General features: G+C 38.6%; 1 protein-coding gene across 3 annotated transcripts; it reads right to left on the reverse strand.

Annotated features, from left to right (window-relative positions):
* Nucleotides 1-32: 32 nt before the first annotated feature.
* On the reverse strand, nt 33-25,377 carry ZC3H7A (zinc finger CCCH-type containing 7A). Of its 3 annotated transcripts, XM_058815777.1 has the most exons (24): nt 25,264-25,292; nt 24,258-24,293; nt 20,305-20,408; nt 19,084-19,123; nt 18,133-18,330; nt 17,444-17,602; nt 15,768-15,848; nt 15,640-15,681; nt 14,801-14,828; nt 14,004-14,284; nt 12,149-12,356; nt 11,121-11,185; nt 10,220-10,412; nt 8,395-8,556; nt 7,568-7,764; nt 7,235-7,332; nt 6,095-6,276; nt 5,487-5,563; nt 4,785-4,918; nt 4,286-4,391; nt 3,714-3,822; nt 2,738-2,871; nt 2,241-2,404; nt 33-965 (listed from the first exon to the last, which is right to left on the reverse strand). In XM_058815777.1, exons 3-24 carry the CDS (start codon nt 20,370-20,372, stop codon nt 776-778), a joined length of 2,916 nt encoding a protein of 971 aa, XP_058671760.1. In that variant the 5' UTR covers nt 20,373-20,408; nt 24,258-24,293; nt 25,264-25,292; the 3' UTR covers nt 33-775. The 3 variants fall into 3 exon arrangements, with proteins under 3 accessions (XP_058671760.1, XP_058671759.1, XP_058671761.1); XM_058815776.1 differs by lacking the exon at nt 24,258-24,293 and having other exon boundaries at nt 25,264-25,377; XM_058815778.1 differs by lacking the exon at nt 25,264-25,292 and having other exon boundaries at nt 24,258-24,711.
* Between the last annotated feature and the right edge of the window lie 1,027 nt (nt 25,378-26,404).

The raw sequence follows: 26,404 nt of genomic DNA on the forward strand, positions 1-26,404 counted from the left end.
TTTTTACAAAATCTCAATCCTGAGAGGCTACATGCAGAAAACAGCTTTGTGTAAAGTTCTCTTTATTACAGGCAACATTAGTCCATACAATAATACACAATACTGACATACAAGTGTAATCTTTCAAAATCATCATTTAAACAGCAAAGACCAAGAAACAGAATTTTAACTACTTCATTTCAAAAATTAATACTTTTTTCCTCTCAAGATCCTTTTTCAGTAAATTATATTGAAACATACAAATAGAGAAAAAATACCCATTCAACGTATATTGTAGTTAAATGGTTATTTTGTTTAAAATCTTTAATAAGAAAATCATTTTTAGCAACCTACATATAGATAAGTAGCAAACTTTGTTTTAAACAAATCCTCTCCATTAAAAGATCTGAAGAATTTTCATCCATCATTTTCTTAGCCCACTAACACTCTCTTTTGCAATACCTTGATACCTTGAAGTTTTTCAACTGAAGGTCTGAGACTAGGGGGCTTCCTAGATATTATAACCACTCTTCCCCCTTCTATTTCCTAACTTTCTGTCCAACAGGAGGTGAGTAAGCACATAATACTTCAGATTTTTTTAATCACCACTCTGTTTCATGAGAGCATAGACAGGTCTGCTCCATCCCCCTAAATCTACCATACTTTGCTGTTCAGGAGGAACAATGTATGCCAATAAAAGCAGAAAACCTGCAGCTTTTCTGTCACATGCTTTTGATTATTGTCAAATTTTCTGGTTTATGCTTCCAGCTGATAACATGTATGTGTCATCTCAGTATTAGTTTAAATCTTTAAACAAAAAACTATATTTTCCAAAGTCATTATCACTGGGAGCAATCAAGTGGTCTTTTCTTGCTTTGCTGAGTTTCATTCTTAAAACTTGTCTTCGTTCTTCCCACTCACGGAGTTCAGCATTTCCATGGGCAAATTTACAGTTGTTTCCTTCAGTGCAAGTACCAGCCATATATCTGTTAAGACAGATTTTGAACAGTGTTTTCACAGAACTACCATGATCTCTACTGTGTCTATCTTTTCTTCAGGTCAAGTTTTTCAAATAAACTGCATAGGAAGGACCAAAAAAAAAAAAAATGGAAGCGTATATACTTTTAAAAGTTAGATGACACTAACTCTGTTTAGCATTTGGTTGTATTTTTGTTTCCCAGCTGACAAATATATACAGAGGGTAACAGATGGCTCTTTTCTTTCTATTCTTCATGTTCCTACTTAGATTGAGACACTTAATGCTTGAAATCATCAAGTTCATCATGTTAATGAATACCTCATCATTTAACTTACTAAAGAACGACTATTGTTTAAAAAATCCAACTAATTAATTACCTTTGTTAACTAAATTTGAGGTTAGAATATTCAGAGCACCTTAACATGCCAGTTTGTATTCACTTGATGCTGCATATCCAAGGTCTGTTACGTTCAAAGCAAATACATTTAGAATGCTACTTAAAAATTTAGTAAAGGGACATGTAAGTTTCCATGCAAAGACTGCAAATAAAAAATAACTTGTTTTCTCTGCTATGCAATTTCTCAAGATATACCAGACACTCAAAATCTTCAACTGAAAATGGAATAACAAAGGCATCTGTACCAGCAAACTGAACCTTAAACTCCAGAATTCTTGATTCAAAAGTTTTTAGCCTTCCAAAAGGACTCCGACAGTGGAAGGAATTTACAAAATATTTACAAACAGATTTACAAAAAACATCTAATGAAGTCAGGTAAAACAGGCTGCACTGAAGAATTAAAGGGAGCAGCAATACAACCAGTTCTGGAAAAATACAACAGATCTTGGAAGTCCTCTTCCACCTATTCATAAATAATTTCTAGTGACAAATACTTAATTTTAACAAATTTGATTTGATGCTAACATTATTTCTACTTGCCTTAAAGCTCCAGTATCACTGTCCAGCTAGGCACTGTTCTTGGGCTCTAATTAATACACAGATGCCTAAGGAAACTTGTAATAATACCAACAATATTCACTTCACACAGCTGCAATGAACTTGCTACCACCCATTAACATCACACAGGCAGTTAATTTTGTTCCAAAATTAGGCACCTTGTCACTCCCTGAGTTCTATCATGTTGAAATACTGTTAATTACTTAATTCCTTGTTGAAAGATGTATGCAAATCAAGAAATACTAGAAACTTTGTCAGAACTAGTAACTGCCTTAATTATTTAAGCTATGAACTGTAATTTCTCAGTATTTTTGCCATCTTACATACCTATCACAAATGCTAAAATATCCAGTTGGAAAGCGATACTGCCAGCAGTTCTGATCATCCTCAGTGTGGAAAACCTTCTCCTTATGCTTTTCTGAAGCAATGTGACCCTGCCATTGCTTCTCACTATTACAGTTCTTCCCACACATCCAACAGTGAAAGTCCACCTGTTTTACAAGGAATTTGAAAACAAAACATTGCAAATTCAATGCTGTAAGGACAGAACTTCTCCTAATACATTTTGAATGTTTTCTTTATGTTGGCCAGCAGGATATTGTTTACCTAAACAGACACAATTATTTAAACAATCACCTAAAGTTTATAATCTCCACTGGCTTTAGAAGAACTGATGCACAGTGTCAGTTACATTTAGTGTAGTTATCTATGGTCTAAGGAAGCACCAAGGAAATAAGGGAAACAACCTTAGTTACTGACTGGAAAAAAAAAAGCCCAACAAACCCCCACATGCTTGGATTTGAATTATACCCATGATTACTTACTGTAACTTCAGCATAGTCAGTTGGCATATGAATTTGCTTCCCATTTTCTCTGCTTGCCTGAGCAGCTGTATCATCTCCTTTTTCTGGTTTTTGAGTTTTTAGCCATATGTCATACAACTGCTCCAAGTCTTGAACTAATGAGAGCAGAAGCTAAAATAAGTAATTAGCAATTAAGGCAAGAGTTTGAGAACACTAGATAAACGACTGAGTTTGTGAGCATAATTCAATCCCCACCTATTCTAAGAACAAAAAGGGAAGGAAACAAATGTTGACAGTTACACAGTTCAGAGATTAAGAGCAGGGGAAGAGGCATCTCTGGCTCCTTACCAAAAGCCCTCCATGTCTCTTGAGGGGACAGCAAGAGATTACAGGTTTCTGAATGGGTACCCAAAGTACAGACAGCAACTCTGCTGCTGCATATCAATACTGAATTTCAAAGACTAATCCCATGTGTGCTACAGCTTTTGGTAAATTTAGCTTGCTTTCTTGCAGACCGTGATCTGATAATTTATGTCATTTATTACTTCTGATTTTTGATGCTTTCTCCCTAGTAACACTGATGGGATAGTAAAGTCAGCCACAAAAAGGGAATGGCAATTCCCAGTAAATACACGGGGGGGATTGTTCTGCAAATAGTTTCCCCCATATGTAATTCCATGAATCCATGTGTGTGCACATGGCAATACAAACACCAACTGATATTGCTGCAAGGATCAATATTTCTAAGACACCTAAAAAAACAACACAGGCTACTTTATTGTTAGAAAACCCATCAAACAGTGAATACACAACACAGCTATTTTTATTTAATACTATTTTTGAATGCCTGGTCTGGGTTTATTTAATTTCAAAGACAAGGGCACCTGCAAGATTTACTAAAAGAGATAATGAAAGAAATTAGATTAAAAAGCAATTAAGTACAAAAAGGAAAAGAACAGTTGGATTTGCAACATGTTATATTTAGTCTTCTACTTACTGCTGTTCTCCTTCATATAGGTCCACATCTCTCTCTCCTCAGGACTGTGAGCAAATGAGCAGTTTCCATCATACTGACATTTCTTGCCTGAAGCAATATGATTGCACAACTAGAACATGAATTTAAAGAAATCCTTAAGAATATAAAGCAGAATGGATGCTAGTAGAATTTTTGTATTTTTTTTCAGTCTTGGATAGTGTTTCCCCTCCCAAACATTTATATAATGTGAAAAATAAAATGTTTATTTTACAAAAAACCTCGTTTATAGTTAGAAAAAGAGAACTGCTGGAAGCAAGTACTATGAGTGCTTTTTGCCTCCTACCACACTAGCAGACCCCAGATATGTATAAATAATTTCAGAATTATTTTCTTCCACGGACAAGTAAGGACTTCAGTAGTAACATGAGATCAGTGCTTTCCTAAGGCTGAACATTGTAGGAACACTATGAACATTTTCCTACCAACTCCCATGGGAATTTCTACAGAACTGATGAAACCAGCCCAATTGCCAGCATTTTCCAGTGATTATTATCTATTTTCTTAACCAAAACATTAGTTTTAAGTTAACATACATCAAACTGCAGAGGCACTTGTTTCTTTGCAGGCAGAGGACGAATGGTCATCCACTTCTTCCGTTCATTAGACATCACCAGCACCACACGGCGATCCTTGCTCCATCTGGAAACCACAAGCATTCAATCAAAGAAAATACTATTAAAAAAAAAAAGCCAACACAATTTCTGCACAAAAGCACAACCAGGAAAGCTCAGACAGTTTATTTTTGAAGCTTTCACCATGTATTTAAGATTTAATGAAGTTCTACAGAACATTGACCAAAACTCTTAATACAAAAAGAACCCTCCAAAACCAAAACACAAACACTTTGGTAGCCATTAAAGTGTTCTCTCAGTACCAATTATTAGCATACCACAGAAGAGATAACTCTGTTTTACATCACTATGTTTGGGGGTTTTTAATTCCTTGTATGACTCTTTCCTAAGAAGCAACATCTTCCCAGAAGTGGTTTTAAATGGCAGACTAAACAGGAGAACTTTCACTGATCTTACTTACGGGTGTCTTGCCTTTGCACTACAGTATTTTTTGTTTCTGTCTGGCTCACTAACTTGACCATTTCTCCAGCACTGCCCACAAACAAACTTCATCTTCAAATTAAGTGATCCATATTTCATTTGGTTCCCAAGAATCTTAAGCAAAAAAAAAAAAAAAAAAAAAAACCAACAACAATAAAAGGTATTTTTTTATCTGCAAAGATATCATACATAATTGTTAATTACCCCCTATGGCAGAGATTCCAACACATGTTGGGAAGCAGATATTACACTGCATATCTTGTAATAGCTCAGCTTGTCATTTCAAACTAGACATTTCTAAACAAACGCATTTTTTCATTGAACTTATTTCTGACTTAGGTATATGTACCCTGAAGTTGTGATAATGTGTACAAACTAAACACATAAAAGTGCTACATATTGAAAAGATAATTAATTGCCCTGGAGCAGCTGACTTTGAACTTATATTTATATTTTATGTTCCACTTGGGACAGAACAAGCAAAGTAAAAAAGGAGATGCACAGCAACAAAGCAGGCATTTTAGTCCAAGTGAGCAAGCTGAAGAAAGCCTATACTGAAACAGATTATTTGGAAATAATTAAAAAAGTAATTTCTAAAATAAGCTACATTATATACACACATTAAAAAAAGTATTACTACCACAGTCACTGCAAAATTAGTTGAATGGAAAACTGAAAATACCTGTGATCCATGTGCACTAGCTTCCATGTTCTGCCAGTACTTCTTTGATTCTTGAACTATAGTGTCATGTGAAATACCTGTAAAGGAAGGGAAAGAGTCTTTGAAAAGTACTTATGACTGTTGCAGCCTTACAGACAGGCTCAAACTGGAATGCTACTGAAGCCCCAAATCTTTGATCCATTTTTCTTTTTGTGTATTGTGTAAGTGTTCACACATGTGTGATATACGTGCTATGCCCTTACATCACAGATATGATGTTATGTCCATACACACACACATACACATTTAAGAACACTGTGAGGGCATCCAAACCAGAAATGTTGGCTGTATCATCCCAATGGAAAGCATACAAGGTTTTTAAATTACAGACTGCTCATATAAGTTAAGGTGCATCTTTCAGTACTTAAATGTAATGTACTAGAGCTCTAATGCCAATGTAATTATAAAACCTACACTGTTTGTACCTCTCCAAAATGCAAGCTGAGAGGCACCAGGTTGCTCCTGCTTGCTTCCTGCACTGATCCCAAGCTGCTAATTTCAGAGGGAGTCAACAAAAGGAAGAGGTAGCAATACAATGAAGAGCAAAATGAGCATTTTACTAAACATACCTGATTCCTTTTGCATTATCCAGACTTTAAGCTCTACCAGACTGTGAGCATAAAAGCATTTATCCTCTCGTAAGCAGCCATAGTTCACCTCATGCCTGCACAGGTCCAGCTGACACCGAACTTGGAAGGGGCGGATTTTGGAATACTTCACCATAGTCTCTCGCAAAATGTGGACAAGGCACCTGATTTGAAAACAGTTTTAGATATTCTTTAAAATAACCATCCTTCACCACAGCTTGTTCAAATATCCATTAAACACTTTTTACTTGAAATCAGAAAGCAAAGTTCCCAGAAGGAGGTCACACCTAAGCATTGTTTCGAGGCTGGGTAAACACACCAAACAGCACTGGGAACCCAGAGTCCCTCTTCTGCAAAGCATTACTGAATTCAATCCAGCTGGATCACTGGTTTCCAAGAAGGAAAGCAGGTCATGCCCACTTTCAAGTATATAGCCTGATCTAATTACTAACCCATGTACTATAAAGGAATATTTATAGAGCACCATTTAAGGAAGAGGTGATGCAGAACAGTAACAGCCTAGCTCTTGCAGCAGCAGTGCTTCCTCAATACAGGGAACTGCAATACAAACAAAGCAATCCCAGTGCTCCTACTTACTCTTACATCATACAAAGACAAAAGTCTCTTAATTCTCCAAAACTTAATTTATATTATTACAACAATAAAACTTTTTAAACTTTCCAAGAACAATTAAAAACACTCCTCTCACTTTTTTATCAAGTATTTTATACACTGTAATTAAGGTAAGCCTGAGTTAAAACTACAGCAAAATTAGCAAAACGTATCAAAGAAAGAGCAACTTTCCTGTTTTAATTTAACATTACACATCTATTTTGAGCAATACAGCTCACCAGGTAGATAAGCTATAAACAACCTGACACCAAATCCCATATGATTCAAAGATGAGGGTAGACACCACTAATTTTGAATGACTGATAAAGAAATAGCTCACTTTAACTTGCTTATATTTGTCAAACCTTGCTCTTTAAGTCTGTCTTTCCTATACTGCCAAAGGGTAAGAGTTAGCAGGGAAGTTGACCAACAGGTAAGAAATCAAAATCAGTATTAAAAACTGCCCTTGCTTTTAAATTGCAACTTATAGAGATGTTACTTCAAACATACTTGTTATCTTCAAAGTCATGCATAGCAGGGTGAGAACAAGAAGATGAGTTATCTTTGTTCCTTTTGCTTATTATTCTGGGCTTGTGATCAAAACATTTCTGGAATAGAAAAACAAGTAATTTTATGGTATATATTGTAGAAAATTAAAAATATGCCTTACACTAAAGATTTTAACAGATACTTCATTTAGTCTCTAATCTAAAGGCAGCCAGATAATTACTGAAATCTGCTCCAAAAGTTACAAAACAATCATTCACGAACCAAAGCATTTCTTTCCACATATTTTAATTATCTATTACCATTTTTATTGCGTTACAAGAAATAAAGCAGCACCTCACAAAGAAACATAAATAATCCGTGGTATTCTTGAAGAAGTTGGGACACAGTCAAGTTGATCTTCCCAGGTCCTCCAAACAGAGCTTCTCTGCTGAAGGCTCCCTTGCGCTCCAGCGTCCACACATCGATCTCCTCCTGGCAGTAGGCAAAGGTGCAGTGCCCTGGGTACCTGCACTCCTCCTCAGCAGCCACATCTCAAAGGACAGCATCAAACAGAGCACTGCTTTTACACAGCTTTTCTTGGAAATTCATCTTAAAACTTCCATTATATCAGTTTCAAATACTTTTTAATAAAGAAGTTACAGAAAGCTGCTGTAGATTTGTCACTTAAATCTAACAGAACTAAAATATTATGCTGAATGACTTGGTGAAAATGTAAAACTCATCAAAACAGCTAATGCACACCTCTATCAATTATCCTGCACTAATCTAGGGCAATGATGCCAAGAACCAAGAATACCCTCTGCTCAAATAAAGCTGCTCATTAACCCACAAGTCATCTTGCTTACATCCTAATTAGAGGTTCACATTGCAAAAGTCTAACAAAAATGCTTATTTTTTGCTGTGTTTAACCACCCAACACTCAAAAGCAAAATTATTCCTGATGGAGAACAGTATAGAAGTAGACTGCCTGTCCTCTGAATAATCATATTAGTGGTCAAGATATTGCTCTCCTTACACCCTTTGAAATTATAAACAACCCAGAACTTCCTTCTCCACCTCCCATAAGCATAAATAAAAATTCCTTCTATACTTCACTATGGAAAAGCTAAATTGTATTACTTTGAGCACAGGCATTACCAGGCTCCCTCTGTAACACCTACCTTTACATATATGATATGGCCCCACATACTGTGTCTTTGTTGGTCTTGGACGTATTTTTTTCCATGATTTATCTTCGGAGTTTTTTATTCTGCCAATTAAAATATCCTTCTTACATTTATGTTCTAAATTTGGATGGTAAGCATAATCCAATAATTTAGGACCTGAAACAACCACAGAAAATTGCTTGTATTGGCATAAATTGCATCAAACATGAACATGTCCATACACACACTGGCACAGAAGCCCAAAAGCAAAGTAAACAAACACATTGTATTGAATTCCTACTTGCAGCAGCAGCTCTGAAGAACCAAAAGTCATTAACCACCATGTTGAGCAAAATAGAAAAAAAGAAAACAACAAATACTTACAAAAGGAAGTCTCAGCAAGAAAAAACCCACAAGTTATTTTATATTTGGGGAGGGATGTTGTGATACAACCTTAACGTTTCTTGGGGTCAGCAAATTGCTGCATTTTTTCAAATTACAAAGTATCCATTTCAATAAAAGTTGTTTAAAACTTAAATTGCTTCTGTATAGTAAGTCAAGGCAGGTGAATTCCAGTCATCAGTAAATGGCTCTCTTAACCTTCAACATTTATTTTATTAGGAGAGGTACTATGCTCAGGGACAAAACACACTTGGTAGGAAGTTCACATGTGCCAAACAGATAAATGCCAATCCCAGAACTTTGTGATTTTGGAACTAAAAATACACCTAGCTTCACACTCTCTCTTTAGGATGGTACTAAATGAAGACATCAGGAAGAGCATCTGAAGATGAGCAAGGCTCAGTGAATTCTGCTATTCATGAGACTGAAAAACAAGAGCATGACCCAGTTTTCTCTGGACAAGAAGATGATGGAACAGTGTAATTTCAAGAGGCAGTAAAAGCAGGAGACACTTAAAAGCTTTGATAGAGATGGAAAGAAACAGAGGAAGCAGATGCATTGACACAAAAAGTGAAGCTAGGAACATGCTAAGTATTCTCACCAATATGTTATAGCTCCAGCTTTAGCAGAACATGTTCTATGGTTTTTCAAATGTCATTTGTGGATTTTTCTAGTAAAAATAATTTTAAACTAGTATGGAAATTCTTAAGGGTACAAAAGTCATCCCCCTAAAGATCTCAATACAATTCTTTATTAGTATGTTGATATCAATGATACCTGTAATTTCAAACACAATGCTAATTTTTAAGATTAGTTTTAATAGAAGCTATTGCCTTTAAAACATGGCTCTGTGTAACAGCAACAGCTCAGGCCTAAAAGATTAGTTATATTAATGACCAATACTGGTTAAGCTCCTTTAAGTCAATACAGTGGAGTTAATTATTACTAAGGTTTGGAAGTCTCATGATTATGATTTAGAATTAGTTTGAAAGAACAATAAAACAGATGGGATGTGAAGGTTACCAGGTACTTTGAACTGCAGTTCAACTCCCCATGGCCAATCAGAGAGAGTATTGCAAGTTTTATTTAGTCTTGAGCAAAGGTGTCATTCTTCACAGTACCCTGGGGTTTGGGAGGAAAGGGGATACAGAATGTGAATGACCTTACACACAGGGAAAGCGTGGGGTGATTTGTGCTGGGTTTAGAAATCAAGAAATCTATTAGGACAAGAAATAAAGACAAGAGGAAAGAAGATAAAACAGTGGTTGAAATATTTCACCAATCATAAGATCGTGCTACATCTGCAAAGAACAAGTCAGGATTAACATGGTTTAGAAGCCAACAGTGTTAAATTAGGAGCACTAATATTTTAAATATATGTTTTTAAATTAAAAGAAAAAAAAATAAATCAACCCCATCAAGTCCAATAGCTCCTTACCTTTTTTGACAAAGCATAACTGGCAGGCCTGTCTTAGCTCATGTGTGCCTTCCAGTGGGTTCCTTCCTGCCAGTGCTGGAGATACAGGTATATTAGCAGTTGTACTGCTAAAAACATTGGAAAAGTCATTTCTAGTTTGGCCTGCAATTCCCATGTAATTTTCAGATCCAAACAAACTACTAGGACCATTTATCTGTTGAAAGAAAGCATATTTTACTTGATACAGAGAATGTATTTATCTACAACTAAAATTGAACCTACAGAAATTTTTCTTCATAGCCATAATATGAACTTCAAACACACATCTGAGAAATGATATGGAGATTTTACACAGGCCACATACACAGCACAAACTAAGCATAAAACAGGAGTCAGCCAGGTACAGACAGAACAGCAGCCTTTGTGAGGCTAATTATTATTAATTATTACTAATTACTCCTCCCTCCTGGCTCCTGAGGATTCAATCCTTCATCCCACCCTTTCCACACAATCAGTGCCAGCAGCGTGGCTGAAAATGCACAGCACGACTGCAGCGCAGACACAGCCAGATCCTCAGACACAGGGGCATCTGCTCTGTTCCTCTGCTAGGACAGCTCTTCAGGATGCCTAGTGCTTGGTACTCAGATCAGAAGGGATTTTATATTAGTTATTTTACAATTCAACAGTATTTTACAGCAAGTTCCTCAAAACAGAATAGTGGTTGTGACATCAGTCAAAATCTGCATATATAAAACAACCTCCACACATTTTTTCTTTTGTTACCATTCCCTAAGTTCCCACAGCCAGAACCCACTTTTAATGGTAGAAGTGCTGTTTTTCTAGAAATAGAAACTTCAGCTGTAAAAATGCAGATCTGTGTAAAGCCTCCAAGGGTGTGAGCAAAAACATGAAAAATACGTACAAACAATGGGGAATTACTGCTGTTAAGTGTTGGTGTTCCATCTCTAGGAGCTGAACTTGAGATGTCTAAAGAAATAAAAAGATATTTTAATTAAATGAGTTCCCAAGAACATCCCATGCAAAAAATAATTTATCATTCCTGAGAAATATCAGAGGTTTGGGTTTTTTGACAAACACCAACCTTTTTTTTTGTTTGCTACAATAAGTTTTTTTTTTAATTATGTAAAAGCCCCTTGTAAACATCTGGGCTGAAAAGTTATTAGGCAATTATTTTCAAAATATACACCTGGTTACCACCAGCAGTGCTGGCAGATACTGAAGGCAGATACTGAAGCAACATGAAAATACTTGTTCAGTACAAAAAGGGCAGCAAGATAAACAATATCTGACTATGAAAAAATGAGGAGATGAAAGAGGGGTAAGAGGATTCTTTAACTTTTTATTTTATTTTGTAAATCTGGCTTTGTTCTGAAGACAGCATAGTCCTGTAACTCTGATAATTAAAGACAAAACTGTATTTTATCTTTTGTAGTTTGTTACTTATATCTTCTTATTTCACATACCTGATTTCACTACATAATTACAGTCTGTGCAGTTTGAATCCAAGCATGCAATACTGGTACCTTTTCAGAGTACATAGTTACATTACCCTTTTAGAATTCTTGTTTATTGCCAAATCATGACAAATGGTTTAAGCAGTAAGAGTAACATTGTTTAAAAAAAAAGTTTGAGGGAATAGTATTTCTTCTTTAAACTTATTCACTTAAAACAAATAAATTTAGATAATGGATACAGAAAAACTACACAGAGGGAGCTTGGAGCATGCTTATGCAGACCCCAGGGAAACAAATGCTTTATTTATGAATTCTTATATATAACCAACACTCAAAAACTATTAGCACAGCTCAAATGTTACGTGTTAAATGTAACAAATAGCTGTGAAAACTAATTTGTTAAAAAGGAAAATCACTTGGCTCATGCACAATTCTCATCATCATTAAAGGTTACATATTAAGACTCATTTCTTACCTCTTTTTGGGTCACTGATTGAAAAAGTGCTTAATGGCGAACAGAAGTTTTCCAGTGATGAAGCCAAAGGCTGTGAAAAGATTTCTGAAAGAGAAGCTGAAGGAACAAATCCTGCAGTAACTGGCAGTGTCCCCAGCAAAGAGGCAGAGAAAGGTACACTAGGAGCTACGCTCCCTGCAGGAATGGGTCCTCTGGCTCCTGTAGTCTGCTGGAAAAAAAGTTTTAAAAGAATGTTCAGACCAAGCAAGAAAGGCCTCAAGAACATAATCCACCACAGTATTTCTTTTAGTCACGATTCTGCATAGTTTTTGTAAACCTACTGAAAAACATCAGACAGGTACACCACAGTCCTGCACAGAGCTGCAGTACCCAAGCCCCAAACAATGCTCCAGCTGCAAGGCATTATGCACTGAGCAAACATTTAAGGGTTCAGTTACCAGACACTAAGTTAGTAAAAGATCTGGATTTTTCAATCCATCAGATTATGGCTGAATTTCCAAATTATGTTAAAAACAGAGACACCAGGAAAGAGTAGGAAGAGTCAGATATCAACAGGATTTGTTTCTAAATAAAGAGATATAATTCAAACTGTAGTACAGCAAAAGAGGTATGGGTTGGCTTTGAGGTAAGTCCTCAGATCAAACAAATGATAACACATTCTGCAAAGGCCAGGTCACATTCCTTCCTCCCATGGAAAGTAACACATCCCTCTGTACATTTCTGTTAAGGACATACCAAGTAGGGGAGTTTTCCCTTCCTTCCTGCCATGCCAAGGAGCTCCCTCCTTGTCTGGCTGTTGAGTGAGTAGGCCTGCACAGAGTCTGCCCAGTGGGAAACTCCATGTTCCCCCACTTATCAGTCTGCAATTCACTCAGTACAGCTCACTCAATTCTACACTCCATGAGACTGCAGTCTCTCTTGGAAGACTGCATTTCCTTCTGGCTTTCACTATGGCAAACATCCTGGGATCTCTTAAAAATAATTACTTTCTCTATTTCTGACACATTTTCTAAAACATTAAGTGCATAAAATAGAAAATCAGAAACTCAAGCATTTTTGATTTAAAGATTTGCAACTGTAAATCAGAGTTGAATGAGGAATTAAAATCACAACTGCAGAACTGAATGTGCCACAGCCTCATTTAACACTGCAATACAAATACAATACAAAATAAATACTCCAAATGACTGGCAGGGCCAGAGCAGCGAGTCAGTAACCTTGGTAATAGGTTCAGACATCTCTGCTCATCAATCAGAGCTCTCATTTTGACTAAAAACTGAAACTCTGGAGGCTTCACAGTCTGCTCTAGGTCTGGCATAATGGTGTAAGTAGGAACAACACTTCACAGAACTGCATTTCTCTAATGTCTCTTCTGAAAATACAAAAAGTCAGGCTCACAGTGGTCTGTCTCTGCTCAGGCAGGTGGTGGATCTGGACCAAGTTCTGATTGCAGAGACACCACTGAGCATCCCAGAAGGACACAGCCCAAGTACTACTCTGCTGCAAAGCTTTTTGCTTATGTTTAACCATAGTTTCTACACCTAGAGGGTGAGCATTCCAACACACTGTTCATGTTCTAAGAGGGTTTATTGGCACAAAAAACCTCCCAAAAAACCTCACTAGCCCAGACTTCAAATGTCCAATTCGCTTTTCACAGTACTTCTTCTAAGTAGCATGGGTAGTAGCATAACAGTATTTTTGAAGTAGTCCTCCTATCCTTACAGCCACATTTAAAAGAATCTGAACCTGAAAAAAAATCAACCTGACTATGCCCAAAGACAGCCCACCTGATAAAAATATGAGATCCCACTCCTAAAGAGAGTCTTTCAAGAAAGAAAACATAAAAAAGTCTTACCATTACACTTTCATCTGGATCAGGCACAGAATCAAGTAACTCATCAAGTTCTTCTCCAATAATTATATCTCCATCTCCACAATCTAAACATGCTTCTGGCATAGGGAAAGAAACATTGCCTCCATTTGCCAACACTGCAGAAGGCAAAGGAACCTTTTCCATCTGAAGAGGCATAACAGGAGGTAAAGGTGCTACAGGTACTGGTGACACTTTGGACACTTCAGAAACAAAGTTTGATGAAGAAGCAGCAGAAACCATCTCTTGTTTCTGGTCAGATAAATCTGAAATAGGTAAGATGGGAATGACTGGAACCTTTGTAAGATGTGAGAAGTTCTTGCATCACTTTTACCCTGACAAAGTGGAGGGTGAGAGAGTGAAGAAATGTGAAGAATGTTTAAGCAAAACCACATTAAATATTTCCAGCTTCTATCAGCTTCCAAATTATGTGTATCTTCATCTCAATGTTTATTTATTACTCAAGCTAAAACAGAAAGAAAAGGCTACAGACCTGATACTTTATTCAATCTTTGGCATATTCTCCCCTCCCTATTTTTTCAAGCTAAAGAGGATACTATGGACACAATCACTACAGGAGCAGTTACAACCATATCAGGTTGAGGAGGCCAAAGTGAAATCTGCTCAGCCACTGAAATATACAGTTTTAGAGATAAACAGATCAGACTTTACCCCAGTACTTTCAAATGACCAGATGAATTTTCATCCAAATTTTCCTAATACAATGAGATATGTAGGGCATATCTAGCTCCCTAGCATTAGTAATGTAACACAAGACTCACCTAACTCAATATCTTCTACAGAAGAATTCTGTAAATGAGAAAAAATATCTCTCAGCCACAAGAGCCATTAAAATTTTTCAAATACATATTTACAGACAAGAATGTAAGCCCTCTCAAATTTAGGTTTTATAAAATCTCAAATTTACAAAGTCTAATGTAATGTAAAGTTCAAATATTTTTTTTTTAGATAAAGCATCCATTTGCAGACTGAATTCCACTCGTGGTATCACTGAAAATTTGCAACCAACCAACCAAAGTGAGAGTGACACTTTAGGGAATGAAGGAGTCTAAATGGTATCTTAAATGAACTGTTCCTTCATTTCCTCATCCCTTTACAGCTAAATTGTCTATATTCCTGTGAAAGAAGTCTGTAAGATAAATTCCTCTTCACAACTGCTATTCAGACACATTACAAAGAGCAAGATAAATGCAAGTTCAGCTGCTAATAAAGATCAAATTTGGATAAATACATGTAAGTAAAAGGGATTCTATCCCAGCACCCTTCATTTTGAAAATTGTCAACTAAAAAAAAAAAAAAAAAAAAAAATCAATTAACTTCATTCTTGCCTCAGGACATGAAAAGTACATAAATGCATTGCACTGGATTTAATCTTTTAGCTAACATTTATTCAACAAAGATAACTCCAATAATAATCTTATGTCCTAGTCTGCCACAGGTGTCCAGCAAAACTGAACATAACAGAACCCCAAATCCCCAAATAACAGCCTCTCATATAAACTGTCAATTGCACCACTGTCTCTTTATCATCATGAAATAATGAAACAATTATTCCCTGTAGCTTACAGGCAGCTTGAACTTGGAACATGTAAAACCTTACCTGAGCTGATACATCACTAGAAACTGAATTTGATGAGGGTGGCTACAAAGAAAAGATATTTTCATTAAATACAAATTTGATATCAAAAGAGGGAAACCTTAACATAAAATGTTAAAATAAAATCTTACCTTTGCTCTAACATATGCTTTCCTTATTTTTAACCCTAGTTTTTGAGCTAGTTCTTGAGTAAGCTTAATCACACTTTCATCCTAAAAGACATAAATAAAATTTCATAATTTACATGTACTGTCATCAAGCAAAGACATCTGTTTATATCTCAGTCTGTATTCTGCAAGATCCCTACATGCAGGATGCCTGAAAATGCAGCTTTATTCTTCCAGAAACACAGAACTGAAACCTGTAACTGAAATGACAGCTACCCGCTGAAAATACAGCAACCCTCAAGCAAAAACTATGTTGACAGAAAACGGACAGTATCCTCCTTTTCCTTTTATCTGAATTTAAAATAATATAAAGGCTTTCCAAAGACAGAGAAATTCAAATAAGTGTTTTGTTGGGGTTTTTTGGGTGTTTTTTGTTTTGGTTTTTGGGGTCTTTTTTGTGGGTGGGCATTTTTTGTTTGTTTATTTGAGGGGGGCATTTGTTCCTTAAGGGGATGGGGGTTTATTTTGTTGTTTTGTTTTTAGAGAAATTGAGAACCATATTCCTGATTAGCATATGAGCTAGTACATGATACTGATGAATATTTAATGAGCACTCTGTATTTCAGGAGGCATTGCATCATACTACTAGAATTAAAAATGTCATTGTATTTCCCTCTGTCCTACAGTTATAACTACCTATTTAAAATATTTTAAGATTTAGTATTCAGATCACATCCTACAGCTAGAAAAAGCTATTTATAAAACTTACATAAAGGCATATTAACCTTAAGCAAAAACATTCAGATCTGGAGGCACAAAGTGAGGATCCAAAGTCCAAAGTTACACATTCAGATGAACTGTTTATGTTTTTGGAAAGACAACTGAAACCTTCTCTATCAAGAGGCAAAACTTATGCCCAACACTTTGTCTAGTGTCTCCCTGTGATTTTGATGCAGCAAGGTGAGTATGCAGCAAGTCAGTATTTTATCAGATCAGTCTATTCTGAGCAAAGCATGTAAAGATTCCATAAGCATGTAAGTCCAAATCAGAAATTCACTTCATTTCTGAAGTGAAATCTCTTAACCATCCTCACTCACAGCATTTAAGTTTGCATTATGAAGGGTCCCAGAGAACCCAACTGGGTTTGGATATAACTAAAGCCCTGCAGGAATGCACTTGATGCACTCCAGCTCCTAAAAAACCCAAACAAATAAAAAAACCACAACCCAAGCACACAAACAATCAGGGAAAGCAGATCCTCAGGACCAGCATTTCAGTCTACAGAGCATCTCCTCCACCACCCAGTGCCTGCTAACACACCCAGAGCCCAAGAGTCAGGGGGCACAGCAAGTGATTCACAGAGAACAATGCACTGGTAGCAATGTTAATAAACACTTGGAGAGCTAAAATGCAGTTATCAAAAGAATAAATGTATATTATAATTATGGTGGGGTTCTCTTCACGTCATAGAGGATTTTTAACAATTAATTCAGTGGTTCTAGTGCTTTTTGCAAACTGAGCTTGGGGACTGTAATCTCTGCCCCCAGTCTGTACTTCCACAAGAAAAAAAATAATGCTTAGAGGAATAAAAAATATTTTATTGCATTAAAAAACCCCAAACTAGAAGAAACAACCTTGGTATTGAAATAAGTGTATGTTTCAAAACTTTAAAAATAAACAGCAATACACAATTTACCCACCTGTGGCACAGCAAGAGAACATTTTGCTACAGCATCATAAGCCTTCTTAAAGCTTCCCAGCTCATTCAAAGCTTTGGCTTTGCGATAGAGAGCTCTGAAATTGTTTTCATTCAATCTTAATGCTACCTCACAGTCCTCTAGAACTTTTTCATGCAAACCCTAGGAGGAGCAAAAAGAAAAAAGCCACTAATCAGAACTATTATCATGGAAATAGTGAATTTGAACTGCATTGGACAAAGGTATTAAAACACTATCAAACACTCCCCAAGGCCACTGCACAGTGCATTTGTAAATTTTGCTAAATCACCAAATTAGGCAACTAAAACAAGCAGTGCCATCATTACGTAAAACCCAGTAACAAAGAAAATGTAACTCTTTCACAAGAGCCATCTTGTTCCACAGAGAAAGCAAAAGCAGCCAACTCAGTGCAGTCAGCAGTGTAAATGCATAAAAATTTGAATCCATCAAATTCCAAGCCCAGTATGACTCTTTTATGTTAATTCTACTATTAGTAACTAAAATATCTCAATTACACATGTAAAAAGCTTTTCAAGAATGTGCCAAAGAGATGATTTGAAACATGTCAATCTTCAAACTGCCATCAAAAGCTTTTCACTCACTAGACTTTGTGTCTTCATACCCTGTTTGCATCCTGTTCTGGAGAAATCCTAGTTTAAACAGAAGCTTACCATATTTGAATAACAGGCAATCCTGTTCACATGCAGCTTCTCTAAAACATCATCAGAAACATGGATTTCTTCTGAATTAGCATAATCAGCTATGTTTATAGCCTCTGTATAATGACTCAGTGATCCTCTCCAATCACCTTCTCGATATACATCATTTCCTTCATGAAAAAGATTTCTAACAAGATCTCGTATAAATAACTGCAACAAAGAAAACAAAAACTCATCAACAACAATTGCTTGTTTATCTTCCATACTCCCAAGGAAAATTTTAAATACAAAATTTGTACTTGTAACTCCGTGGAATCGGAGTGAAATGCAAAACTTTTGTCTACACTAGTGCTTTTCTTCTGACATTTTTCCAAGAACATCTCAAAGATGTATATATATTTTCCATATATTCTTTCAGCAAGCAGCAGCCATAGCAACTGACAAAGCAGAACACAAAAGCTGCTTTGCAAAAGGGGTTTTTTCATCAAAATGTGAATGGCAACATTTTTATCTAATACATTCTCAAATCCAATGAAATCACCTACCACTGGAAAAAGAACTAATAGGACAAGTCTGAAAATATAAGCCAAAATCATTGCACATACAGAAATAAAATACGTTCTGAGGCTTTCTGTGACTGAAGTCCTTTTATTTTACTTTTGCTCTGCTACTCTGAGCTTTACTCAGAATAGCACATTGTTTTACTCAATTAATGCCTCAAATTCATCCACAATACCAGCAGAGAAATACTTCACCTCAACTGCTGTATGAGTAACTTCAGGACACGCAAATATCTGAATACCTGTATCATAATGTTAGTAGTTGTCCAGTTTCAATTTTGAGACTTTTAAAATTACCATTCATATTATATCATCACCTAAATGATGACTAAAACCAAGATTAACTGTAATAATACAGACCAATTTAAAAACCAGTCTGGAAATTAAAAAGTCATTTCATTACCTCATATTGTTCTTGCGTCCCTGGATAGGGCAAAGTGGATCTAGAAAAAAAAATTTCAATCTTCACTTATTATACATATTGCTTAAAAGACAATCACACTGAGGAATGCTGGTTCTTAGTAAAAGCAGCCTTGCTTCTGCAACAGGCAAATCTCTGAATGTTGCCCATAGCATGCACTGAACGAGGAAAAGTGCTGTAGATGAGTTTTGATTAAAAAACGGAGCTGTCTCATTACTAATGGCTTACTTTCTTTTGAAGTTACATGGTCAATCTGAACTCTGCTGCTCAAAATGTATTAAGGTTTTGAATGCTTTGAGAATTTTAGACATCACTGTTCTTTGTTTAAGAGCAAGCCTTCCTCTCCTTTCCCCTGCAGAGCCATTTTATAGATGAGAGAACTGCAACATTCTAGTAAGTACTATAAAATGACAAATTATCTATCAAAAACCCACATCAATTTTAATTAAGTCATACCAATGACACAACAGGAATTTTAAGAGTCCTTCTGTATGACATGTAATAGAGATTTTCTCTAGGACAGAAAGGAGGCCTTTACTTCTACATTTCCAGGAAGAAAAGCAGAAATCCTTTCCTTCTACATACAGGTTAACTGAGATTCTGTTTTTAAACAGTTTTTAAATGGTCAGGAGTTTGGCGGGGGAAAGTTTTGTTGGGTTTTGTGTTGGTTGGCGGTTGATTTTTTGTTTGTTTTTGTTTTCTAAGAATGCCATATATGAGCAGTGAACAAGTATGAAATTTCAAAATTATTTTAAGATAGCCAGGATCTTAAAAAAAAGTTGGCATTGACCCAAATGAAAATTACTTAATGATTTCTCAATAGCTTAAATTTTAGCTCCAGAAAGTTAAAACATTTAGGTAGTGGTGAGCAAACTCATCTGTTTCTGTAGGAACCTAGTTTTAGGTGTAGTTCTTCTTAAGGTGGATTATCAGGCTACCAACATTTTCTACCCACAAAAAAAGATTAAATGCTATTTTTTTCCTCAAAGGCAGGAAAGAAATAACCTCTCACCTTGCATTTGCTCTGTTTAGGAACAAAGAGAAGCGCTGTCTTTTCTTTAAAGCTGTTCCCTGTTTAACATATTAGTGCTAGCAAATATGCCAAGGAAAAACACAAAAGGCCTTTCTCAGAGCCATCCATCTCATAGAAATATATATAAACATGTAAATGAAAATACAAGAATAAAAACCACAAAATCATACTCTATAAACTGGAGTCCTTTCTTAATGTCCTGTTGTCTAGTGCTTCTCTCTTCCGAGACATTGGACATGTTATCCTGAACATCCACTTTTGGGATATGCCACTCCTCAAAAAGGAACAGAGAGAAATGGCTGTTAGAATGTGTGCACCTGGCCCAGAAGGAGCCACTCTCACATCAAGTCCATTGTACAAAGATGATTCTGCACCAAGCTTCAGAGAGCACTGCAGAAACTCCTGACACAGCTGAAGCACCCAGAGCAGCACAGGGAGAAGCCCCAGGTGACAACCAACATCCCCCCATCAGTGCCCAGTTACACAACATTCAATATTTCTGCAGGAAACCTTTCTTCCAGTTTCTAATTTATCTTTGGTTTCCACTCACTTCCTCCAGAGGAGGCAGAGTCCTGTCAGTGTAACTGACCAAGCTCCAAGCCCATCTTTTCAGGGATTACTGCTCAACTGAGCTGCAGTTCCACACTGTCCCCTTGGAAAAGCTTTACACCTCCTTTATTTGCTTGTTCAAGTGGAAGTAAACTCAAGATCCTGGTATATTTATTAATAAAAACCAAACTGATAAGAAAGCTACCATGAAGTCTGGTTCTACAGCATCTCATCATCCCCCAAGCACCAAGGTGAAATTAGAAGCAAACACTGCTGCTTTATGAATATCTAACAGTCAGCCAAGGTGAGAACCTTGCACACTTTACCAGTAGCAAAGACTACCTACCTCACTTGAAAAACTGAACTACTCAAAGGTAATTCCACATCATCAGCTTGACATTTCGATTCAATTTGTTTCAATCACTGATTTTTTTTCAGTTTGTGTCTTTAATTGACTGGATTTACAAATACTCAAATTTAACAAGCTAAAATGATCTGCATAACCTTGCATATAAGGCTGTTTGAAGGCTGTCACAATTGTACTTGGTTACGCCAAATTGTCATGTAAGAATACACTTTATTTTTCCAAAAAACTACCAGTAGGACAAAGTTTTAGTCTGAAAATACGCAAGTTCAGAAAAAGGCTTTTAGCTAGAGGAACTGTGTATGTTTTGTGAAGAAAATTACTTTTTGTAGGAATTTATAGTTAAAAAAAACCTGAACTACATGCAGTACAATTCTGTTAGTCTTGAAACTAAGTTAAAAAAAGCCAGTATTTTGTGCCAGGTTGCCATTTCACATCAGTGGCATAAGAATGAAAACAAAGTAAAATGAGAAACAAACTAACCTCAGCAAACTCCAAAAAAATCCCAACTGAGGACAGAAACATGCTGCAGAAGATACCCTGCTTTCTCTGAATGACTTGGAATAAAGAAACAAATTGAAGAATCTTCAGCTCTAATAATGTTTACAAACCTTTTCAAAGCCCCTTAAACAAATGTATGAAGTCTAGACTACTTCAAGTACTACAAGTTACTCCTATTGTAATACATTCCTAAAATGAGCATAAAAATGAATAATTTTCTTAAGGTCACTAAACAAGTTATTGCAAGCACTCCAAGGTCCCCATTTCACCTCACTGTGACCTCAGAAAGGGCAAGCTTTAAAAAAAGCATGAAACTAAAACTCAGTTTTTAGATAAGTATCATGGACAGTTCTGATAGCTCCCTAACAGGAATTTCTCAGCTTTCTAGAGAGGAACTAACTGTTTTTCATGTCATTTTATGCATCACCTTTTCTTCCATGAATTAATAATACACACTATGATTTTGCTGTATGATAAAGGTTTTAATAAATAACAGCATATCCATGAAGAAATTAAAATGTAAATACCTAAAGACATTTTATTTAGCATCTGAATAGTTTTTATTTACTCACTCATGGATTAGGTTTTAGAATTCAAAGAAAATCTTGTAAGAATAAGAAATTATCACACTAACCAAAGAAAGTAAGAATAGTAGCACGTTTTCCCTCAAAAGTAAGCTCTGAAAAACACATTTTAGTCCTGTGAATTAACAGCTAACAATGTAATACCTTGCCACACAAGAGTCTTGCATATGCCACAATCTGGGCAAAATTAAAATATGCTTTACTAATTTTAAAAAATCCCAGTATTCCACCCCAACTTGCAATGACACAAGAAAAGTCCAACACAGTGACACCTGCAGTTATTGATCACCTCCAACAGAACATTAAAGAATGATATATTGAACTTGAGGATGTGCAGATCCCAATTCTCCACAACAATAAAGTTAATGGAAATGTTACAAACAGGCATTGCATACATAAGAATAGCTAGCAAATGATGAACATATGTGAGTGCTGGAATTTATAATTCAAAGCAGTTTTCTATTTTTTCCCTACTCATCTGCATACAAGATATTCAGGCAAAAATTATCTTTTCTTAGAATACTCTGACAATTAAATTGCCCCAATATTCGACGATTTTGCAGAGAATTTAAAATCATTTCAGACAGCACCTTTAACAGTATCTCTTCCCCCCAAATTTTCCTTATATCCTCTGAAGCAACCAGAAACAGGTTAAGGCTCAGTTATATACAAGGCAACTGACAATCATGTCTTGCCTTTTAATGTTATCCATCCACTTCCCAAGATGAAACCCCACTTATGTAGCAACAGCCCTTCCCCTTCTGCAGGGACAGAATTTAAAGAAAGATAAACTTACATACATTGAAACAGTCTAAATGTTCCTGCCATGTATCAGCGAGTTCACTATTTACACATTTACTGGGTGACAGGAATATCGAATTTCTATACAGTACAAACACATTGAAAATTTTGTCATTACTGCAGTTGAAAGATCTCCACCAGCCTCAGTGGTTCAGCTGAATTAGCGAATAAAATCACACCAAGTGAAGAGACCCCTTCTGTATCCTAGCATCAGCCTTCTCCCCCTCAACTCTGACAGAAATGATCTCATCATCTACACCATCATATGTCAAAACTTTGTCAGAATCTGTGAAACCAAAAGCCTGTGTATAAAACAACACCAACAACAGTTCACCACTGTTTCCATATAGGAAAACTACTCCAAAGGAGAGAAGTTAAACCCTAGAATAAAGGGAATGCTGCAAAGGGAAGAGCAAGACTGAAACAGAACAGCAGGAGTGAAGATATGACTAAGAGGCAGGCAATATAAATCCCTCTCACTCACTAGAAGCAAAAGCCTACCTCTGCTGCTACCTCCTGCACCTCCAACAGCAGCAACAAGCACAATCCACTCAGGCATTTGGATCCAGAAGCTACACAGGTGTAATTCCCAGCCCAGGGGCACAGGAAAGCAGAACTCTGCCTCGACAGAGCCAAGTGAGAAGTGGCATCAACACTACACCCAAATCGCTTCCCCAAGAGATGCCACCCACACAAACATCTCCAGGACCCCCAGCTCCAGCCCAGCCAAGGATCCAGCTGGACATGCAGCACACAGAATAAACCTTGACAGAAAGCAGACTTGTCAAAGCCCTTTTATTGCCCGTGTCAGTCATCTGACAGATTAAAAGCATAATTACAGATAATAAACAACAGTGCAAACTAAAGCATGCCTTACAGAGATTGTAAACTGCTCATCAGACTTGGAGTGGCATCAAAATAAGGAAGGGAAAATAGAGACCTTAATACACAATCTGTAAATAATAAATGTGTTCCTGAGACAGCAAAAGCACAAAAGAGTTTATGTTCATATTTACACATAATTGAGCTGTTCTATGAGACATTTCAAACATGCAAGATGCTGGGGGAGAAACAGGAAACACATTACACAACACGCATTTCAATAGTCCCAAGTAAACTTCTCTGCTTAATCTCGTACTTCTGGCCACAATCACAGAATTCTGTTATGTCAGCTCAAAAAACCACCTCACACAGACATAAGGCAGTTCCACCTTTTAGTTCTAAAAAGTGAACTTGACTGTAATCAAAACGAAGTATCTGAATAAAAGAAAACAGAACATATAGCAGTAAATTAAGACGTCTTAATTCCCCACTCTTTACTTACCTTCGGTATTTAGTTGCATCTCCTCCCACTTCTTCCCTATCCACAAAATAATAAGATAGTTTTCAAGATTTATTTTTTATTTTCACGGCTTTACTACATTTTTTTAAAATCCATGTAAGAAACAAGAGAGAACAAAAACGCTTTGTGAAGTCATTTCACTTCCCTAGGAGATTAAGAAGCAGAGCTTGAAGACTTCGGTTTACAGTTCTCTCAGATACTTCAGTAAAGGACAGATCCCAAAACCTAACCGCAGGAAGAGCATCTCACCAATAAATCCAGATTTATCAACAGGACTTAAACCAAGATAAACTCTGATACTCGATTTTGGTCACTACAATCGACAATATTCGAGTTTCGTTGCTGGTTTAGGTTGTGGGGTTGGTTTGGGGTTTCTTTCCCACTTCCCGTAAGACAATTCTGACTTTGGGTAACAGAACACTTGCAGCGCTGCCTGCCGGGGCTGCCCGGGCACACCGGAGGCACCGGGACCGTGCCCGGACTCCAGGAACGGCCGAGGTCACCCGCACCTGTCAGCGCGGAAAGCCCAGCAACTCCCGGGGGGCCGCGGGCAGAGGACGGGCCCGGCCGGGCGCTGTCAGCGCTCCGCGGGGTCTGTTCCAGTCACGGCGCAACAGGAGAGCTCCCACCCGCGGGTTGCGCCGCCCCAGCGCTCCCGCCCGCCCGCCGCCGCCTTTGTTCGGCTCTGGCAGCCGGGGAGAGACCTCCGGGGGGCCCGGCCCGGCCGCGGCTCCGGCGGGACCGACAGCGGCCACGGCCGGGAGGACACGCGACCCCCGGCGGGAGGGGCGCGGCGAACCAGCGGCTCCGCCCGGAGCGGGGAGCGGCGGCCCCGCGGCGTGGGAAGGGACGGGCGGGACCGGCTCCCCGCGCCCGGAGCGGGGCGGAACGGCAACAGGGCCGGCCGCGGCTGGGCACTCCTTCCTCGGGCGGAGGGTGCCGCGGAGGCACCGGGATGCGGTGTGTCTGTCCCTCCCCCCGCCCGTACCTGCTGTGAGGCCGCGGGAGCGCAGCGGGAGGCGGGGCCGGCGGGACGGGCGCGACGGCGGCGACGGCGATAACGACACCGAGAGCGGCGGCAGCGCCTCCTCCGCGCCGCCCGCGCAGCGCCGCCGCCCCCGCGCGCCCCCTGCTGCCGGGAGGCCGCGGGCACAGCCCGGGGGCGGCCTGAGCCCAGCGCGAGAGGCGCGGGCTTCCCATTGGCTCGCCACGACTGTTTTGGGAAGCGCTACTTCTGATTGGAGGCGGCTGGGAAGCTCTTGGCTGCTGATTGGTTGCCTGCCTGCGGCCCTCCTTTCTTTCCCCTTCAGGGGGCCGGACTCCCCCCGCCCGGTTTGTGGCCCTGTGCGGGTGGTGCCGTGTGGCCGGTCGTGCAGACACCGGTACGACCGAGCCCGGAGCCGCTACTACCCGGAGCCGCTGCGCCCCTTTAAGGCACTGGTTGGCTCTCCCGGAAGCCGCCTGACGTAAGCAGCTGGCGGGATTCCTTCCGCCCAATGACATCACTCCTGGCCGAGAGGGAGCTGCGCGTGCGCGTTCCGCCGTGCGCGCGCCCTGCTGCCCTGAGGGCGGTGGGGCCGCCGGGTCGTGCTCAGCCGAGGGGAGCGCGAGTGAGCCCCGGGGCTCGGTGTGAGCTGGGGTTTCTCATGTCGGAATCCACAAAATGAAAATGCCTTGCCCGATAAGTGTCCCTGAGTGAGCACGAGGCCCAAGGAGCGCTGTGTTGTCGTTCATATAAGCCTCGGCGGGGACACCATCCCTGGGCCAGGCAATAACGCCATCCCTGGGCTGAGCAGGTGGCACACATCCCCTGCCCACGGAACGGCCGGATTGGCTCTAATGAGAGGAATTGGGTTTTCCCCTCTCTGTGGACATAGTTATGTTCGATAGTATCGTGAGGAACATTGTGAAGGGTCTGGAGAGGAAGCCATTTGAGGAGTACCTGAGGTCACTTGGCTTGTTCAGCCTGGAGGAGACTGAAGGCAGGCATTATTGTGGTCTTTGAGCTTCTCCATGAGGGCCAGTGGAGGGGCAGACACTGATCTCTGCTCTGGTGACCAGTGGCAGCACTCAAGGGAACGGCTGAAGTTGTGTCAGGGAAAGTTTAGGTTGGATAGAAGGAAAACGTT

The sequence above is a fragment of the Ammospiza caudacuta genome, chromosome 17, assembly GCF_027887145.1.
Source record: "Ammospiza caudacuta isolate bAmmCau1 chromosome 17, bAmmCau1.pri, whole genome shotgun sequence".
In the NCBI taxonomy this organism is placed as follows: Eukaryota; Metazoa; Chordata; class Aves; order Passeriformes; family Passerellidae; genus Ammospiza; species Ammospiza caudacuta.

Excerpts from the sequence above, each read along its gene's own strand:
- ZC3H7A (XM_058815776.1), bottom strand. The coding sequence starts at position 20,372 with ATGTCCAATGTCTCGGAAGAGAGAAGCACTAGACAACAGGACATTAAG. Across the intron at positions 14,285-14,800 it reads TGTAGAAGATATTGAGTTAG|ATTTATCTGACCAGAAACAA; the intron begins GTGAGTCTTGTG and ends TACCTATTTCAG. Across the intron at positions 2,405-2,737 it reads CTGACTATGCTGAAGTTACA|GTGGACTTTCACTGTTGGAT; the intron begins GTAAGTAATCAT and ends CTTGTAAAACAG.